The sequence below is a fragment of the Formica exsecta genome, unplaced genomic scaffold (assembly GCF_003651465.1).
Source record: "Formica exsecta isolate Colony F162 unplaced genomic scaffold, ASM365146v1 scaffold3, whole genome shotgun sequence".
NCBI lineage: Eukaryota > Metazoa > Arthropoda > Insecta > Hymenoptera > Formicidae > Formica > Formica exsecta.
The window spans coordinates 483,772-503,514 of record NW_021850256.1 but is presented as its reverse complement, the minus strand read 5'-3'; the positions used below and the strand labels follow the sequence as shown (position 1 = coordinate 503,514).

At 36.2% G+C, this 19,743-nt stretch overlaps 2 protein-coding genes across 6 annotated transcripts in view; both read right to left on the bottom strand.

The window, feature by feature from the left end:
- Positions 1-11,983, bottom strand: part of LOC115237542 — a 22,249-nt gene extending 10,266 nt beyond the window's left edge. The window contains exons 1-2 of one of the 4 annotated variants that reach the window (XM_029810639.1): positions 11,565-11,983; positions 427-535 (exon numbers count right to left, since the gene is read on the bottom strand). The gene's annotated coding sequence lies outside the window, so the exon portion shown is untranslated. Of the gene's footprint in view, positions 1-426; positions 536-616; positions 723-4,543; positions 6,074-7,017; positions 9,663-11,564 lie in introns of those variants that run through there. The other 3 variants (XM_029810640.1, XM_029810641.1, XM_029810643.1) reach the window with 3 other exon arrangements.
- Positions 11,984-14,540: 2,557 nt separating this feature from the next.
- The window catches only part of LOC115237536, a 6,123-nt gene continuing 920 nt past the window's right edge, over positions 14,541-19,743 (bottom strand). Inside the window, exons 2-3 of one of the 2 annotated variants that reach the window (XM_029810634.1) lie at positions 16,220-18,812; positions 14,541-15,923 (exon numbers count right to left, since the gene is read on the bottom strand). In XM_029810634.1, coding sequence (XP_029666494.1) covers positions 15,112-15,923; positions 16,220-18,812 — 3,405 coding nt within the window. In that variant the 3' untranslated portion in view covers positions 14,541-15,111. Of the gene's footprint in view, positions 15,927-16,219; positions 18,813-19,743 lie in introns of both variants that reach the window. The other variant, XM_029810633.1, reaches the window with a different exon arrangement.

Here is a 19,743-nt window from a genome sequence, read left to right as displayed (position 1 = left end):
TATATATATATATCGGGGAATTGGCGACGTCGAAGTGTGTACGCCTCTGTCGTTTCCGATAAGATTCAATTCCGCATTTTCAGACGCGGCGTCAGCAATGCTGTCCTATTCGTATCGCAATGATAGAGCAATAGAGAATTTATTGTTCCTCTCTCTAATTTATTTTCCATTAACCGTGAAATAAATTTATAAGATAAGATTTAAAACAACATTTAGAAAGAGCTATGTTTTCGTAGAATGAATAATAGTAATACAATATTAAACATGTTTCGAAAATGTTTTGTATTTTTACGCAATGGTTTCATCATGCTATAATCTGAGGACCGATTTATCAGGAGCGACGAAAAATATCTCAGCAATTTCTAATACCCCGGAAGGTTATTCAAAATTGGGTTAACAAGAATTAGATGGAGGTCAGCAACTCACCAGATGTGTGAAATTCAGCCGATGATGATTTCGTCGACACAAGGGCGTGACATGGCGCTGATGGCAGCTATTCCCTTCGCATCAGTTTTCGTGTTTCATTCTTGAAAACCTTGAAGATAAAACAGACACAAGAAGCATTATTCTTTCTGTTTCCTGATAAACAGTATTTCCCAAGTATTTCTTATCGTACATGTGACCACGCAACCCTGGACCACGCAAGATGCAACTTGAAATCAATTTTAGGTAAGAATGTTTTTTAATCTTGATCAAAACATAAATAATTAATTTGAAAACATATATAAATTGCAACAAAAGTTTTCCCGTGGTATTAATTTGATTTAAATGTATCGAAATAAAGTATTGCAGAAAATTGAAATATAAAGGAGCAGCAAAGAAATGTAAAACAGAAACAAAAATCATAAAGTAATCTAAATTTGAAGCTACATTAAAACAAAATTAAAATTTATTTTGGATCCATTAAATCTCCATTCTCGACGTCATGCACGCCCTGTTCGAGAATAATTATTGAATGTCTTCGATAATTATAATGATGATAAATCTACAGGGAATTTCTCTTTCTCTGTGTGCATGTGTGTGTGTGTGTGTGCAAATCGACAGACGTAGTCACGGTGATAAGCAGTATTTTATCGAGAAACGTGTCGGTGCTCTTCCCGGAATTCTCTAGATGCCGTATTGTATTGTAACTTCAGACTGCGATCGATCCGCCAGGATTTAATTTCTGAGGCCTCATTATCGTAGAATTAACTATGTTGGCGCAATTTATGCACTCTTCGTCTCGTTCAAGGTAAAATTGCACACGAATAGATAATTTGATAACGCAAAGAACACGTGGAAACAATGCACGTATAGCACTGAAAGAATTTCAAATTAAAGGATTACTTATAGAATTTTAAGTAGTAGTAAAGATAACGTTTATTTTGATATAATTTTTGGCACATCGGGTAAGACAGTATCGTAGAAATTTTATTCGCGTGATAAAATCTCCTCGTTCAGTTATGTATTGAAATTTTTACACACGTTGAGAAGGTGCACGTCCAGAGTGAGATATAAATGTGCCGATATAATGTGCACTATTTCGCTCTACAAGATACAATTCGTTTAAGAAAACAAACTCCTCGTAGAAGAATCGCGATTACACGAAAACGAATGGCCCTCACCAATTCGCACGGCTCCACAAAAAATTGTTGGATTTAAAAAGAATACTTCTTACTCACGATCACATAAATTAAAACTCATTTATAAATAAAATTCGTTAAAGCAATATTTGCTTTTACGCGGAATTTTTAAGAAGTTAGTAATCGCACTAAAATTTTCAGCGTCGATCTAAAAACGAAGATGATCCAATTGAATCTTTTACGGATGCGAAAATCATTTTGATTGATGATGAGAAATTAATTTAAATCGCGAAGAGAAAATTGTCAAACGCGATAGCCAAAGACAGTTAAAAGTAACAAGTGTTTAAGACAATTGATATCACGAACAAACAACGTATGACTGAGAAATGCCGCTATTGACGAAATGTTTAAAATCATTTTATGGAAGAGAGCATAGAAGGGGAATATATCTACACTTAACTTTAATGTCAGTATATGCGATATCGTGCATGTGATCCTCGAGTTAATATTGTATCTTATCGAGCACGAATAAAGCCAATCTTATTGCAATGCAATATCACGATGAGATTATTGCTTTGAACGCGATTAAATAGTTGAGAAATTAGATAAGTTAAGAAACACACTAGCGAGAGAAAAATAATAAAACAAAATATAGAGAAGCGTAGAAAATGCGTGTTATATAGCACGGAACAGACTTGATACTAACTAAGGTTTACAATAAAACAGTGTTCTTAATTCATGCCACGATTCGCGCGCAAGATCATAAAATATCACCGCATATTCATCATATGCAGATGCATCTTTGCATTGCATACCTTTTTTCTCAAACATCAATTCCATCAACGAAACATTAATCGTGCTTTTGCGGACAAGAAATCGATGTCTACGCGCTTTTTACAGTACAGTCGTTTTTCTCATCACGATTATGCGACGACACTCGTAATTAATTAATTCACCGTCTACGGTCGTGGAAACTATCGTCTCTTTCTTTTTTCCTCGAACTCCTTATTTACTATTAAGTCGTATTACGGCCTGCTATTGTACTTCCGCGTATTACGTTGGGGGAGAAAAAATTTTATGACGCGAGTCTCGCGGAATCTTCCCGGAGTGTGTTTGTTACTGCCTTTGAAATTATATTACCAGTGACAAAAAAAGAATGTCGTTTCTTTCGTCGCGGATATGAGAATGCGTATACGCATATAGGCACTCTCCCCCGTAAACCGGTTGAAGATTTACGAAACTTCGCGAGAACCCGGAGTATCGTCCCGACTCGCGTCGAATACAATCTCATTTCCTCGTTCGGACGAATACGAAATGTACTATTTATTCTCCAGTGTTTGTCGTTCTTCCCCGTTATACGTGTATGTTTTTTTATGGAGAATCACATATATAGACAAAATTATTATACATCCACTAAATCTAAAAAAAAGAAAATATATATATGATTTTGGAAAAAAATCAATGAAATTCCTTTTATCAGACAAGATGTAAAAATAAAATTTTGACATAAAATTATCATTGTTATTAATAAAAATTTTCAATCATTATCAAATAAAATATCCGCAGCTGATATTACTACTGCTGATATTACTTGTAAAAAATGTATCTTTCTTCTGCACATTTTTGTTTCTAAAATTTGCGTTAATTTTTATCTTCCAAGTGTCATGCCGTTTTGAATAGCCGATAAGCATAATATCCACACGATAATCGCATAAATAATTCTATAAGTAACTCACAAAAATCCTGCCACATATATTGTTACAAGGCTACTCCTGTCGATTATCCTATTACGATAATTATACACGACTAATAGGAATCAATCTTCCATATCTTATCTGTGTAAGATCGTGATATATCATTTGATTTGAATGATACACCTTACAAAGTCTATTTGCGCGCGTGTTCACAGCGATTTATCTGTTCAATATATATATATATATGCTCGATTGCCGCAGGACACTCGAAAATTATCGCAATTTCTATCAGTTATTATATCTTCAACAAACTTAATTAATATTATATCTTTAACAAACTTGAAATTAATCTTTTCCTAGAAAAAATTTTTGAAAATTTCTATTATACTTTAAAATTATCGGTCATTAAACCTCAAACTTTTCTGTACGTTAATGATATTAAGAAAGTTGTTAAGAAAGTATGATAATACTGGGAGACACTTTCTGTGTAACGAATGTAGCAAACAAAAAAATTATGTAAGAACAAATTATATATATTTTTTTAATATCCATTTTAAATATTTTTTAACAGTTAAATTTGGAGTTTTAGACCTTTTCTTTATAAGTTAGTCATAGTGGTGAGAGAAAGTGCTTATTGGTTCTCTCTCTCTTTCTCTTTCTCTCTTTCTCTAGAATACTCTTTATATAGCGTGTAATGAACAAAGAGGACTATGTAAGAACGAGCGCAGCAGGCTGTTATATGCGGGTTTCCGACATCGGTACTTCTGACATCACTGAAACTTCTCTCTTTCTCGCACTCGATGTTTGCTTTCGACGCACGCGGAACCCACGGATATCTGCGAAACATTTCTGGCTGTGTTTCATCGAGTATAGTCAAAGTTTTCGCGCTAAGCAAACAAAGTATCTTTCATGGAAAACTCACGTTGACTCGTGACTATTTTTTTATTATTATTTTTTATTTCCTTAGTTTTCTTTTTGTATTCTCAACTTTTACAAGTATATCAGGATCTCTCTCTCTCTCTCTCTCTCACAGATATTTTAATCAACTTATTAGAGTATTATGATAAACATATAATCACATATGCATGACGCAAGAATTTCTTGGAAATCGTCAAGTATTACGTAGCGCTATCTAAATATCAAAACAAGTATCGAATAAACTGTGAACTGCTGCAAAAATCATTGATCTGGCAAATAATATCTCTACTGCACAGAAGAAATCTCTGATTTCCACAGAACATGTATGCGTTGCATAATTAGAATGCAACATATTTCAAGAGGACGTACTCTGTTTTCTCACAAGCTTCACGTTTCCCGGAGGAAGAAAAAGATTTCCCATGTCCAATCTCACTACGCAATCATCTACTGTTATAAGCGGCGTAAACCCATGCGTGATCCCTTCTTGTGCGACGTACGACATTAAATTTTCCCGTTACACGAATAACTTCTTCCTTCGAGCTTTCGTCGGCGCGCACGCACGCACGCACGCACGCATGCATGCACACGCTCCGCGTTTCGTAACGCAACTATAGCTTACACGAGCCTATCAATTAGCAAATTCCACAAGGTGGATATCGGCGAACAGGAGCCGGGAGCGTCATTTCATAGATTTGTTAGCACCTTGAGCACTGGCTCGCGGCCACTCGCGCGTGTGTTGCAACTCGCCACCGATACCTACGTCGTCGGTCAACATCAAAGTCTTCTTGTGAGAGAGAAAGAAAATAAAATACGATTTTAAGATAGAAAATATTGGAAACACGTGCGGACAAATATACCATAAAAATTGTTGAAAATTTTTATACGTCAAATTAATTTCTGGATATACTAGGATATGACAGAATTGTGCTTGGACCTTGTACATTACAGTTTTCCATGTTTCTTTCGTGTTTTATCTCTTTACTCTCTTTATAGCTTATTTTTATAATCCATTGTCAGAGCTTTAGCGACTACCGCTTATCCGTCTCGTGTCAGTGCCGACATCAAGGATGACAGTTTTTGGTGCGTCCATCAACGGATCGCTGATCTTGAAATATTGTCTCGACACGCCGCCTACGTCCAATTTAACGCCTTAAAATTCATCGTGGCGAAATGCACGAGGTGTTATTAATAAGCGAGCTTCGGGGAAAAAGTGCGTCGAGTGAGCGCGCGCCCAGAATAATTATGCTTCGGATTGCGCGAAGAAATCACGATTCGCTTCGCCGAAGTTTAATACGATAAACGAAGATATTTATTCGAATAAAAAGCAGTGATACGCGCGTGAAATCGATCCGACGCGAGCTCAAATCGCATTAATTGCTTTGCGCGCGATCATTATCTCTATATATTAACTTCTTAAGTAGAAGAGAGATCGTAAACCATTCCACGCCAATTTTTCCCGTTAAATCGTAATGACACGTATATAAATCGTGTTATATCGCGCGAAAAGATTCTGCACATCAAGGTTGAATGTATACACGTCAAAAAGTCGTGGATCAATTTTGATAACGAGACTGAGATGTCTGTCATTTATTTTTGTATATTCATATAGCTAAAGATAATTTCAACGTGAAAATACTTAGTAGTCTTATAATAATGATGATAATTTTGCAAAATCATGCGAATAATAACTCTTAAGTGATTTAAAAAGAATCAAGATCGCATACTTATATCGAAAAGTTATTATAGATTATTTTCGATAACGATTTTTTCTGACTCTTTCTTTCTCTCTCTTTAATTTCTCATCTATTTTTCAAATATTTTATCAATCAAGATAATTCCAGAGAAAATACTTCAATCTTAATCAAAATATCGCTGATAATCTTTAAAATAATAATTCAAACGACGATATTAATTAATAAGAATAATAATCTTGTTATAAATGATCTCTCTCTCAGAACGATTATTACGTCAGAATTGTTCGTAGAATATTGAACGCTCGTGAACATAGACAATCACTTATCGCGTTACGTACTTTGATGTCCAGCCATTATAAAGAATGGATTCGAATGCTAATTCCAACGATCTGCCGTGGAATGCTTCAACAATGTGTTCTAGCTTATAACATCCCGCCATTCCCATCCCAGCCGTGTCTCGAACGATTTAGCAGCGGCCAACACGATGGGTCGTATTAATCACTGGTTACAATTAGCCTAGCGAAACTTAATAAGCGGATCGATATCGCTTGGTCGATTGATAAACTTTCTAAAATCTTTATCCAAAGTAATTATACGAGCAATGCGTGCTCAAATTTATTCTTTCGTTACCGTGGTAATATTATGTGTGATATATTACGACATTAATAATATATAAACGCCTTGCCCGATTTTCCACCTCGCCATTATCTGTCGATCGTTAAGTACAACGTAAGAAAATAAACCGTTAAGCGGATTGCTAAAGATATTTATGTATATTTTAGAGCGTATCTCTAACAGATACCTAGTACCTGATGGGGTGTTGTTGAATTTACAGATATACGTCATTGTTTACATTTCACACTATTCCATGTTTCAATATCACTCTCTCTCTCTCTCTCTCTCTCTCCTCACCTAGTTAGTACTACATCCTGCTTCGAGACAAAGTTTTAACAGAACAATGTTAAGAAATACGTTCGAGAACGCAACAATTCGGGGAATTCGGCGCGGTACAAAGAAAGTCACCGATGAAAAATTATGACAGTCTATAATAATGTGTATCATATTTCAGATGAATATATTCGTTATTCTTGGACTTTGTCACGTATCGTAATTCGGTCGTTATATGTGTGTATGTGAGTATGCACATACCTGCTCTCTCGTGGCGATTATATTATCGGGATCGTGCCTCGCGCGATCCTCTTGTGTCATCTAAAGGAAAGTTCCTTAATTCAGCTCGAATCATATATAACGACTATATTGCGGCATCATGGAAAAATTATGCGACTTATCAGCATATATCGAGTAATGCTTGATGCAGCGATGCAACACATCTCCTTCTAAGATTTTCCAGTGTAACCCCTTCCAACGTAACGCGGCCTTTCGATCTCGTATTACTAACTCCGCATTTCTTTTTCGCGATATTATTTACTATTTAACTAGAAACACGCGGATGTAATATCTTATCCAGAGCAAATGTAACAAAAATGATAATTCTAATAAATCGTGATATTTAATATAAATATATGCAAACTATCCGTATGTTAATGACTTTCTGAATATATGTGTATGTATATAATGTGTTCTTTGTTAAATATATATATATTTGAAATAAATTTATGATATTCGATCGAACGAGTTTACGATTAAGAGTCAATATATCCTTAAATCATTGATTCGTCTATCAATTTTCGCGATTTCAATAATAAGGGCAAAATGCGCGCGATTCCATTCAATGTTACAGCAACAGTGACACGGACTGGCATTGCGCCGGTTATCGTTACCGGCATGATTTGCGCCCGTAATCATGGCACAGATCGGTCTGCACCCATCAAGCCTCTGCGAACTGGGTTAAGGCGAATGAGAATCACTGTTGACCTGGTCAGATTTTTATCACACATTAACACTAACTGCACCAACCCGAACAGCGGGGAATCGCGCGAGCTTTTCTACGAGATAATCGCGAACGAGAAAATGTTGTAACGGTACTTTTCCAGACTGCTTCCCGTCATTTCCTATGCAATCAAAGATAAATCGTAATACGGGGGAGCGCCGTCGAAGTGTTTTTCAAACGTCGAAAAGATAATCACATATCTCGCTCCGCTTAATAGATAATTCACTCGCAAATCTGGGAAATTAGATCAGAACTGTATAAAGATCCATGTTGCGGAGAAATTTCATATCAAGAGTCTTGTCCGTGCGATCAGAACGCGATATTGAGGTATTAGAATAAACAGAAAGTAAAATGTAATCCCCATGTATATAGATTCCCAGAGTAATCGCAACTCCCATGTATATTATGTACATTAAAGAGTACATTACAGAGTAATTTATATTTCACGTCACTTTCACTACTCTCAACTTTCTTACCTATCAGCCATAATTATACGATACAACAGTAATTTTATCAAATTTCTTTTTTATATTAAGCTAAGAAACTGTGTTCACATGTCTATAAATCCATGTCTCTAGAAATCTTTTCTTCATTCTACAGATTGACTTTCCATTAAAATCTTTGGCGTTATAAATATCTAAAGTCAGAATAATCATTTTAATTATAATTTATTAATTCCGAAAGTTGGATATATTTTTATATGATTATATTTTGTTGTGGTATATGTTATGGAACAAAATCGCGAAATCAATTTTCACGCATATACAGATCGACGAAGTATGTTCTATTAAAAGACTGTCTGTAACAAAAATAACAGAGCATAGGGTACTATTCCATTGGGATTCGTGACCGTCTAATTTCGCTTGCTATTCAACAACATATCTGCCAATCATTTTCGATCATGTTCGGTACATTGGAAATTTTTTAGAGACTCCTGACCGACGTCAGTCGGTTAGCGAAGATGGAATTCTAAACCTGTGCTATCTTACGGCTATGATTATCGGCGACCGATCCGATTTCTGCTTATTCTGCTTGTTGTCTATAAGTAAGTTATTAGCTTTCATATAATTTTGTATGTCTCGCATGTAAGACAATAAAACAATAGAAGAAAGGAGCTGTTCTCTTAATAAACGACTTGAATCTAATGACTTTATTGTTATCATTATACCAACTAATATAAAAACAAATTAAAAAATTACTTTTTTTTAAAAAGTAAAGAATGCCAAATCCACGCGACCGTCCAAAAATTGATTACTTTTATAAGACACATAGAGCAAAAAGACATTTTTGTTATATAACTAAAATTCAAGTGATTAAGCTCATTAAGAACTTAATTAGTTTAATCGTTAATAAAATTTAAGATATTCAATAGGATGGCTCGCATGTAAATACATAATATATAAATACATAGTTCGTGATTTAGCATGAGACATCTCTTGATTGAATGCAGGAAAAGGTTACATCGTTGATGATGACATCACATGGATACAAACAAACGCCATGTAAAGCACCGTGTGAATCATCATGCACCTTCTTTAAATGCAAACGTCATACGCGTTACGGAATCAAAAAATATTACATTTGATTTGTAGAAAATACTGTGTTTCGCATATCTATACGTTATCGATTTCTAAAAGTCGATAACTACATGCATTCTGTATATACAAGTGGGTCCGAGGGTAAATTAAACATTTTCAGTAGAAATGATACATAAACATGATGAAGAAGTGCATAAATTCACGGTCGTGATAATATCGTTGGAAATAATAAATATGCCATAAGTAAAAAAATTTTAAATTTTATAAATTCTCTCTTCTTTTCCATTACATAAGGTGAAGAAAATAAAATATTCGATCATTTCATTAATTTCCAAATATTACACTACATTTTTGGCGTCATGTAATATATATATATATATACACCGCAACAAAATATAATCTAATTTTATATAAAATAAAAATATATCTAATTTTCAGAATTAATAAAGAACGATTATTCTGACTCTAGAGATTTATAATGTCAAAGATTTTAATAGAGAGCCAATCTATGGAAGGAAAAAATGATTTTTAGGGCCATGGATTTATAGAGACATGTGAGTTTTATTTTATATACATATATATAATTTAAATACAATTAAAACAATTTTGCAAACCAATATTTCAAATATTTATCACGAGTTGGGGAAAATGGATTTTAAGAATTGCTATTAAAAATTGTGCTTATATAAAAATATTAAATAATATTCTTTCGTGCGTAATCTAGTCATAAATTTTTAATCGCGATATATAATTATAATATTGTGCGGATATTTCTGCGGTTAAACCCGATACAAAAAAAAACCATAAAAATTCTATGAAGAACTCAGATATGGAAAGCGGCATTGCGAGGCAAAGGTCGCCAGCTACGATCTCGAACGAAATATATTACGTAAGTTAGCATAAATTCAAACTTTCTAAACGCGAGCCGCGCGCAATACGTCGTGCCGCCTTACGATCTTGATCCATTCATAGCGATCTGTCATCCGCGATGACGATAAACTACAGAATATTATATCAATTTATGACGAAAAAGAAATTCGCTAAAATTTTTTGCTCTTTTTTCTCTGCTGATCTTGATCACGATTGTGTCTAATTTTTGAATGTAAATATACATACATGTATCATGTATCAATATACATGTGTCGATCATGTGTTATTTTGAAATATACTCGCTTGAAGTAAATTGCCGAAAATAATGATGTTACGTGATGTTGTTAGACACAACGGCACTGGTTTAACCAACGGAACTTTCCGTTTTTTATTATCGCATCAAGAAAAAAAATAACTGGAGAAACGTCAATCGGTTCGTTGCGTTAAATACTAATTGTAAGCGCGTTACAATGGGAAATTGATTGTTCAAATGTTAACTTTTAACATGTCATTTAAATATGATACCGACATAAATATAAATTATTAATAACGTGCAAAAAAAAAATTGCGGTGCGCGCGGTCATAACAAAAGAATATATAAATTTTAATCTTTTTCGGAAACATTTTGTCACTATTTTTTCCAATTATATGTAAATATCAAATATTCATTAACAAGTTTTGCACCAGATTCAATTGAAAATTATAATTATCTATTTCAAAATCTATTTTATCTCAATATATCACAAAATCAGCATTTTTAAATATTCAAAACAGCCGATTTTATATCCAAAAAATTTTATATATCCAAAAAATTCTCTAATAAATATACTTTTAATATTATAACGGGACTTCCCTCTATCGATAATTTTTGTGCGACATGGAAGAGAGAGATGGAAAGAGAGAGAGAATATTACTCGTTGGGAAGTCCTGCCAACAAGAGCTAGCACCTAATGACATTGCGGTTTGCATTTACATATTTACAGAGCAGCTAGAGAAGAATAATCGTCTCAATAGTGAGAAAAAAATGGCTTGATATGCAAGATATAAATATGTTCTGAATTCTGTTTTGGAATAAATGTATATACAGACTACACACACATATATATATATATATATATATATATATACGTATGTATTTTATGTATATAAAAAAATCACTATTATGAAAAAAATATTGAGTAAATATGTGGGGGCATGGGTTATTATACATATATTAAATGAATTAGAGAAAATGATCAAATGATAAAATTTAAACGATAAGATTCGATTGAAATTTTATAGCGGTATAATAACGAGAGATGATTTATACAGGACATCCCATCTTGAAAGAGCCGATGGGCCAGTCCACCGAGAGTGCAAAGCGGTTAAGTTGAAAACAGTATACGATAAGTACTCACCATAAAAATATCTCCGATTCGGCGCGACGTGCAGCCTCCTGCTTCGTTCTTCACCTCTCTCGGCGATTCGCAGGTAAATTCAAGCCGGAGTCGCGCGCGCGATACGTTCGCTCGCACGATATGGCTGCGGAGAGTCGCCGCGGCTGGCCGTTGCCCCGAATGTCAAACGGCGCGAACAATGGCTCGTGATCGCCGGCCGCATGTCAGAGATGCGTGCGCCCAAGACGGTTTTCTCCCAAGGGAGGGAAAGATCACGTTTAACGAAAATTGTTACAATTATATTCGCCGCCTGTGCGCGCTTTCCACACTGCGGCGACGTTGCAACAACGGCGCGTCCTCGTTCCTAACCAAACACGCGTGTCCGTACTGTGCGACGCACCGTAATGGACTGAATCAGACTGAAGTGAGCGCGTCGTTCGCCGACCGCCGAACGCCGAATCGCCGCAGCCGAGTACGCCCGATCGCCGCACGATCGGCAGCCGAGACGCCGAGAGTGGGTGAATGTGCGCGCGCGCCAAACGCGCGGGAGATCGTTTTTCTTTTTCCTTCTCTGTCACAACAGTTTTTCACTCTCTCATTCTCTTCTCCCTATCTCTCTCTCTCTCTCTCTCTCTCTCTATCTTCTCTATTTCTATTTCCCGCACACGCTTGTATGGGATCTCTGCCGCTGCTTAGCAACGGCGTCTCAGTGGGACTCTCCCGCGCGACACGCTTGACCCCCTCCCGATCTTTAAATGATGATGGAGTAGGTTTTTGCCCTTTAACGAAAATCTAACTGTTTGTAGGTAGATGTAGGCGGACGCGTATACATATGTGTCAAGATTCTCGCGATAGAGAATGGAGCGATTTTTTTATTCAAACGGATTAAAAGGAATGATCGCATTTGAATAATGATACTTCGTTAATTTTCGCTAGTATTTTAATTGTATTTTCTCGCGCGTGCGAAAGATTTTGCGTACAACAGCGCGTGATCGCGATATATTTACTCTTCGCCGTCTACAATAATCATATCCGTTTTACCTTTCTGGAATTTCGCAATGACGTATCCTGCCGCCTGTGCAAATCGCAATTTGTATATCGATACAAATTGCCGGTCACATGAGCCGGCTGTAGCACAGTGTGTTAGCCGCAGAAGTTAATGAGCACCGCAAATATGTCGCGCGTAGTCAATTCGCGCGCGTGCAAAAGGCGATTTATAGAGGACCATGTGATGCCAAATGAATTCATAAAAAAACAACTTACATGCTCTGCTGAACGCGGGACAGTCGTATTTTAGGAATGGACCAACTTCAACTGGTTAAAGCTATTTAAAGATATTTGTGACCACCAAGCGACCGCAAACGTCAATCTATCCGACATAACGCATCATAAAATTTTGCATAAATTATAAAATTCTTCAGCGGAAAATTTCTATCGTTATATGTAAAATGCGATCGTTTATTCATGAATAATGCATTCAAGGAATTATGATAAAGTAGATTAATACTTGTACGCAAAATAATTTACATTTTATAAAACGGTTCCTGACGGTATAAAGCTTCCATTATTTCGTCCCCCTAAGATTTCCATCCCATTCGATTCCATTTAGCTCGCGGTAGGTCAACGCGCGCGCGCGTGTGTGTATCTGTGTGTGTGTGTGTGTGTGCATTTTTATATATGTGTAATACGCTTCATCGGACGGTCGCATTGTCTATGCAAAACAAACTGATATTTCAAATATCAGTCTGGCGCATGTACTGATTATACCGACAATTTGTCTCGACTTCTCTTTTTGCGCACGTATCGTGTTTTCCAAGGCAAGGTCCTTAGAATTTCAAGCGCTACGTAATCACGGATCAATACTTGCATCCGCATACTCTCTCGCAGCCACAAGGTCGACGAAGGATAAGTGTGTGGCATTGAGGCGATAAGCTCTAAAAAAGAGCAGTGAAATATTTTATAAGAATATATAGGCTCTCTAATAATAATTTTTGACAAAAGAAATCCCTAATTTTTTCAATAAAAAATAACTTCTTTGCAGTTATTTTATAAGAAGTAGTTTGATGTAAACTCTCGTTCGAATTCGTCTCTCCTTGCGGTAGGTTTATTTCTCCTCTAAGAACAATATATCGTCAGTAATTATTCACCATCGGCAATTCATATTTTTTTTGCGAAATCGTTTACATCCCCTGTTCTTCCAGCAATATTATACAGACGGCTCTCTTAATTTACATTCACGGATATTGGTGTGTTCCATTCTATCCGCGAATGCGAACCGCGTGGGTAAAATATTTACGTTTGTTGGAAACGCGCGCGCGTGTTTGCCTCGCTGATTGTGAGACAGGTGAAAGTGTCCGAGTTTCTTTCGCAATAATTCTAGAGTCGCGTGTCCGGCTATTCCGAGATCGCAAAGATTTAGAGGTACACGCGATCTCGATTGCGAGAAAAAAATTACTTTTGTAAGTCGTGGTGAAATAGCGTTCGATGAAATCAAGCAAATTCGCCGTGGTCATAAAGGTATCCTGGGGATGGAGAATTAATTGGCCGATAGCGCGACACGGCGCTTATTTCGAGCGTAAACTAAATTCAAATGTAATCGCTCAACGTGCGAGCGGGATCGTTTAATAAGACAGATTACGCGCCGCGCACTGGCCATGTCAAATTTACTTCTCATTGTGTTCTATCGTTTGCCCCGCTTTATCCGTTTATGACATTCATGCCGGACCTCGTTGTTGCTTCGGCACGAAGCGAAAATATATTTAACGAGTATTTGTTCAATGCTTGCTAAAAAAAAGGGCCTAAATCTAGTAGAAACAAACATCCAATATATTCAAAAATAATTGTAGATATATCTTTCATTAAATTGTCTACTCTTTCTCTCCTTGTAATTTGTGCTTCCAATTTTTATAAATTTTTTTGTTAATTTTTCATCAATCTAATAAGTAAATATCTGATATATCCGAACTAAATTATTGCATTATATATCTTCAATGTAATATTCAATTACCAAGTTATCTTTAATGGCTGAATATATCTTTATCAAACACTAAGCATATTTACGAAACTCATCAAAATTTCTAGCGATTGATTTAAGATGTTGATGATTGATGATGAAGAAACGTTTCGACCGTCCATAATATCATAGATCGTTGCCTGAACCACTGATAAAAACCTCATTAAGATTAATTGATCAGTGCCGAAGTGTCGAAAACGGCCTTTAGAAAGAGTCGGAGAAATAATTTTGTAAAGTGCACAAAAATATCGCAATAGCTTTCAAATTTTAAATATATATAGACGAGTATTAAAATATTCAGATTAAGTAATTGTTTAATCGAAATTGATAAACGCTTTTGTCTCGAACATAATTACTCCTTTAAGAATATGAATCTCGTTACGTTCCTTAATATTTTTCATCTCTGATCGAATAAATTGGATGGAAAGTTCGATAAACGCAACATGGCGAATAGTAATAATATACACTCGATACCAATGGTTTATATAATAATATAATATGCTCTATATATAATATTATTAGTAAAAGTAATGCGTAATTTTAAATCGACAGATTTCAATCTTGTATCAGTTTTTTATGCGCTGTCGCGTTGATCGATTTTGCGACTCTGCTGGATATCCTCTCGATCTGACTCTGATGGAGCGGTGTACTCATCGATCGATGCATCGACGTCCTTCCAGTCAATTTTCTGTTGAGTTTCCTTGCCAGCCTCCTTCTCAATCTGTAAATTTGTTCCTGTTGCTTGCGACGTTTTGCATTTGCATCTTCAATTCTGTTCAGCCCACTAAGAGGTCTCTTCAACAAGTATTCTGTTATCCTTCTGGACCTTCCATCCTTGGCATCAGATAGTTTGGCTAATAGATTGTATAGCTTCTTGCTTGCGATTCGATGTCGCGATGCTTTTGACCTGAGAACATTGGCGTCCGACGTTGCAACGGCGGCGCTGATAGCTCGCATCTTTGCTAACCGTTTCATCTGGCGTCGATGATAAGGATCCCGAATCTCGCATATACCTCGTGTCCGAGTGTGCTCGAAATTCATATTGACCGTCGGCACTTCCCATCTCGAGCAATCATTCTGCCTTTCTTCGCATGACGAATTTTCCACGTCCGAGACACATGACGTCAAACATTCTGCGCTTTTTTCTTCCTTGGAAACGCATTCGCAACTCTTGTCAGTCTCCGTTTCGCATTCCGAAGAGATTTCCGGAGAGCTCTCCTTACAGTGCACTTTGGAACACTTGGAGGTGTGATTCTCTATTTTTTCAGAGATGTCTTTGAGAGCACTGTCCTCTCCATCGCAATCCTCCACGGAGACGCAGCTTGTTTCACAGGACATCTCGATGTTTTCACTTTTGGATCTGCATCCTTCTAAACAAGATGGTTTCATCTCTTGCATTACATTTCATAATATTAGAAAAAGATTCAAGATTCTTTTTTATATAGCTATGTTTCAAATATGTTAATATGCATGCGCACGTGTATACATATATGTATATGTGAATAAATATATAATTCGATAACAAATATTTTTGAATTGAAATATCATTGGAATAAAAACGTCAAAAACGAGAAATCGCAATTTTTTTTACGGTAACGATATATATGACGTATAAAAATTTATCTAATATTATTATTGCGAGCTACGTAAAACTTTTACTTACGTTTCGTAACTGGCGTTTCGCTCAATTCCGTCGTTGAACTTACTGTCGTCTCGGTGATGGCAAAGTCCTGATCAGTCGTTGACGACTCAGGAGATATTGTTCGAGTAGGTTCGAGAGTAGAAGCTTGCGTTTTTTCGCTAATTTCTTCCGAACTTTGTTCACTGGAGCATTCGTTAGACTCGCAAGATCTCGTCAAAGCAGATGTAAAAGATATTGAAGTCGGAGTAATATCGTCGTCGTCATGCAAATTATTAATATTTGTCATCCTCGAATGCTCTAATTCCATTTCTATATTAAAGATTGGCAGTTCTGTGGTTGCTGATATCGTACTAATCGTTGTGGATAATGTAGTCGTTGTGGGCAATGCAGTAGTTGTTATAGGTAATATTGTAGTGGTAGGCGATGTTGTAGTTGTCGTAGACGATGCTGTAGTTGTCATAGGCGATGCTGTAGTTGTCATAGGTGATGCTTTAATTGTCGTAGGCGATGCTGTAGTTGTCGTAGGCGATGCTGTAGTTGTCATAGGTGATGCTTTAATTGTCGTAAGCGATACTGTAGTTGTCGTAGGCGATACTGTAGTTGTCATAGGCGATACTGTAGTTGTCGTAAGTGGTACTGTAGTTGTCGTAGACGATACTGTAGTTGTCGTAGGTGATACTGTTGTTGTCGTAGATGATACTGTGGTTGTCGGAGGTGATGCTGTAGTTGTCCTAGGTGATGCTATAGTTGTTACAGCTGTGGGACTCGTTGCGGCCGCAGTTGTCTCTTCTTGAATCGTTGATATTTTATCCATTATCGTCATTGTCAAAATAGGCTCAACAAATTCAATTGTTCTTAGCGTAGTCGTTGTGGTCGTGTTTATAAATTCCGTACTCTCTTCCGACGATGTTTCGGACTCTATTAAAACCTCAGTGGATTCCGTAGATTCGTTAGATATTTCATCGGACTCCGCAGTTTCTTCAGATTCAGAACTTTCTGTACTTTCACTCTCGTCAAAGTCTTCAATTATATTAGGTCGAGTTGTAGCTTCGCTAATTGTCGTCAGTTTAATTTTATCTTTTTTCATCACCATGGCGCTTATGTTTGCTAGCTGCATAGAAAAACGCTTTTTGAATATTTTGAAGGGAATATCCACTGAACGTCTCGATGTCTCTTGTGTCACAGACAGAGGAATCACGCACATATCGCTCAATTTAAAGAAATCTTTAATAAGCTCTTTGATTTCAGAATTCACATATTTGCAATTTAAAAGCGATTGCAGACCTATTCGCAGACAAGCTCGTGGAGCGTTGCAAAGAATCTCAACGGGAATGTCTTTCATATCCCACAGATTTTTTCTAATGCTGTCAATCTTTTGCATCATGTCGTCGTAGTACGGCACTTGACGTAGATTTTCGTAGGCGTCAAACAGTTCTAGCAGCTCATCGAGACTCTCCATCCTGCGATTGCTGTGCCAGAATCTCGCATGCATTCGTAAAGATATCGCAATGCTCTTGGCGAAATCGATATCCTTCAGCTGTCCAGTGATCTCCATCGCCAGCTGAGCCGGTGTCGCCTGTTGATACCTTTGCACCTTGAGATATTTCTCTACCACGTCAAATTCATTTAATTTCTTCACCAGGTATCTCTTAGCCTCAATGACATCGTTGTCGAGTAAGTCGTCAGGCAATACAAGATCAAAGAGATACTTGATGTGAATTGTTCGGTTCTCATAGACGTTACCAAGTAGATGAATATTCTCATTGATCGTACCGATGTCGTCGACGATACGTTTCCTGATAAGAAACGCGTGTCTCTTCAAATCATCGTCCGGAGATCTTTCAGCGTATGTACCGATATAATACTTGAGGAAGGAATTCACAGTGCGAAATTTCTTTAGCTCTGTTGTCGGCAACGATATCGGAATTTTAGTAGTCTGTGCGATTTTGCGAAAAGATTGTACAAGCTCCCTCTCGGCGAGACGAACGTCATCATCAATATTATCGTATCTCACGTTATAAAGAAGTCCGGATAACAGATCAGGCGTGATCGTCAGCACTTCCCTCTGTAGGAGCTTTAATAATGTCGCTAAGGAAAATCCTCTGAAGTATTGCCTCGATATCTTGGACAAATGATACGCTAAATACGTAACATTCAAAGCGGGCGTGGTGAGATTGTCAGGATGCGGAAGATCATGCTTCCTGATCGTACGACATATGCTGGCGCTACTTTTCAGGCAGGGCTCTGCATAGGTGTAAATTGTAGCGCAGATCTTTGACGGTCTTGTGTCCGGATTCCTCAGAATGGCGGGGATCAGGTTGAATATATTGTATCTTCGCTCGAAGATCTCTTGATAGACCTTGTGTAACGCCTCCACTTCCTTTATGCTGAAGTCATCGTAATAGATGTACAGGAGACTGCCAAAGGTGTCAAGGATTTGCGCTCGCAGAAGTGCACCAAAATACAGCAAGCGCTCCGTGCCTTCTTGCAATGTGTAATTCGCTTTTGGCGCGACAAGACTCAATTGCTCGAGAAGATCACGGTTCGTTAAGATAATGTTGCTGTTCAGTTTCGTTGGTGTTATATCGTGTCTATGAACTTCATAGTCGATCGCCTAGAGAAATTGTTGAGAAATGAATTTCTATCCTGAAACACTCAGATAGATTGTCGAAGCCGCCTCTCCCCTTTTTTTACGCGTTAACATACTTTATATAAACTAAATTAATTTATTAATATAATTAAATAAGTTAAAATTGTGTTAACCACTATTGAATAATACTTTTTTTTTTAATTTATTATGTATATACATATATCTTACTTTTTGTTTTTATTTTAATTTTGTCTTTTATTTTAATTTTTATATATAAATGCACACATTTTTTATTTTATTACATATAGAAATAAATTATATTACATACAGAAACATTGTATACAGAAATTAAAACATGAGTAAAAATTTTTTACTTTAAAAAAAAAAGATTTAAGGATTGAGAGCCCGCTTAAAAAATCGAGTTTATAACATGATCAGTGTTAAATTTAACCATACTGATCGATTATGCGAAAACTATATCGCCGTTGACAATATAATCAGCTAATAATGTTATCAACTAATTTTCTAAAAATTCCATGGCTATCCATGATTTTTTTTATTTTCTCCGGTCTATTATTGCTAGAGTCACGAAAAATTTAACGACCTATATCAAGCATCGTTCTCGTTGTTAATCCGTTCGATAACAGATCAGCAATATTGGAACGACAACGCGAATATTAGTAATACTATTATTCATTTCAAAGTTGATATATCATTGACAATTGATGTTTTTAATTTGACAAATAATAACCCACAATAAATCTTGAAAAATAGATACATATAGATAATCCTTTGCTTTCTCTCATCAAGTTGTAACTATATTTTATTACAATTGTTTATAACATTTGAAATGATTCTTTTTAAACATTAAAACACTATATATTAAATACAATATGTTAATATATATTAAAAGCTTCTAATTATTAAAATGTTTATTTTTATTAACCGTCTAACC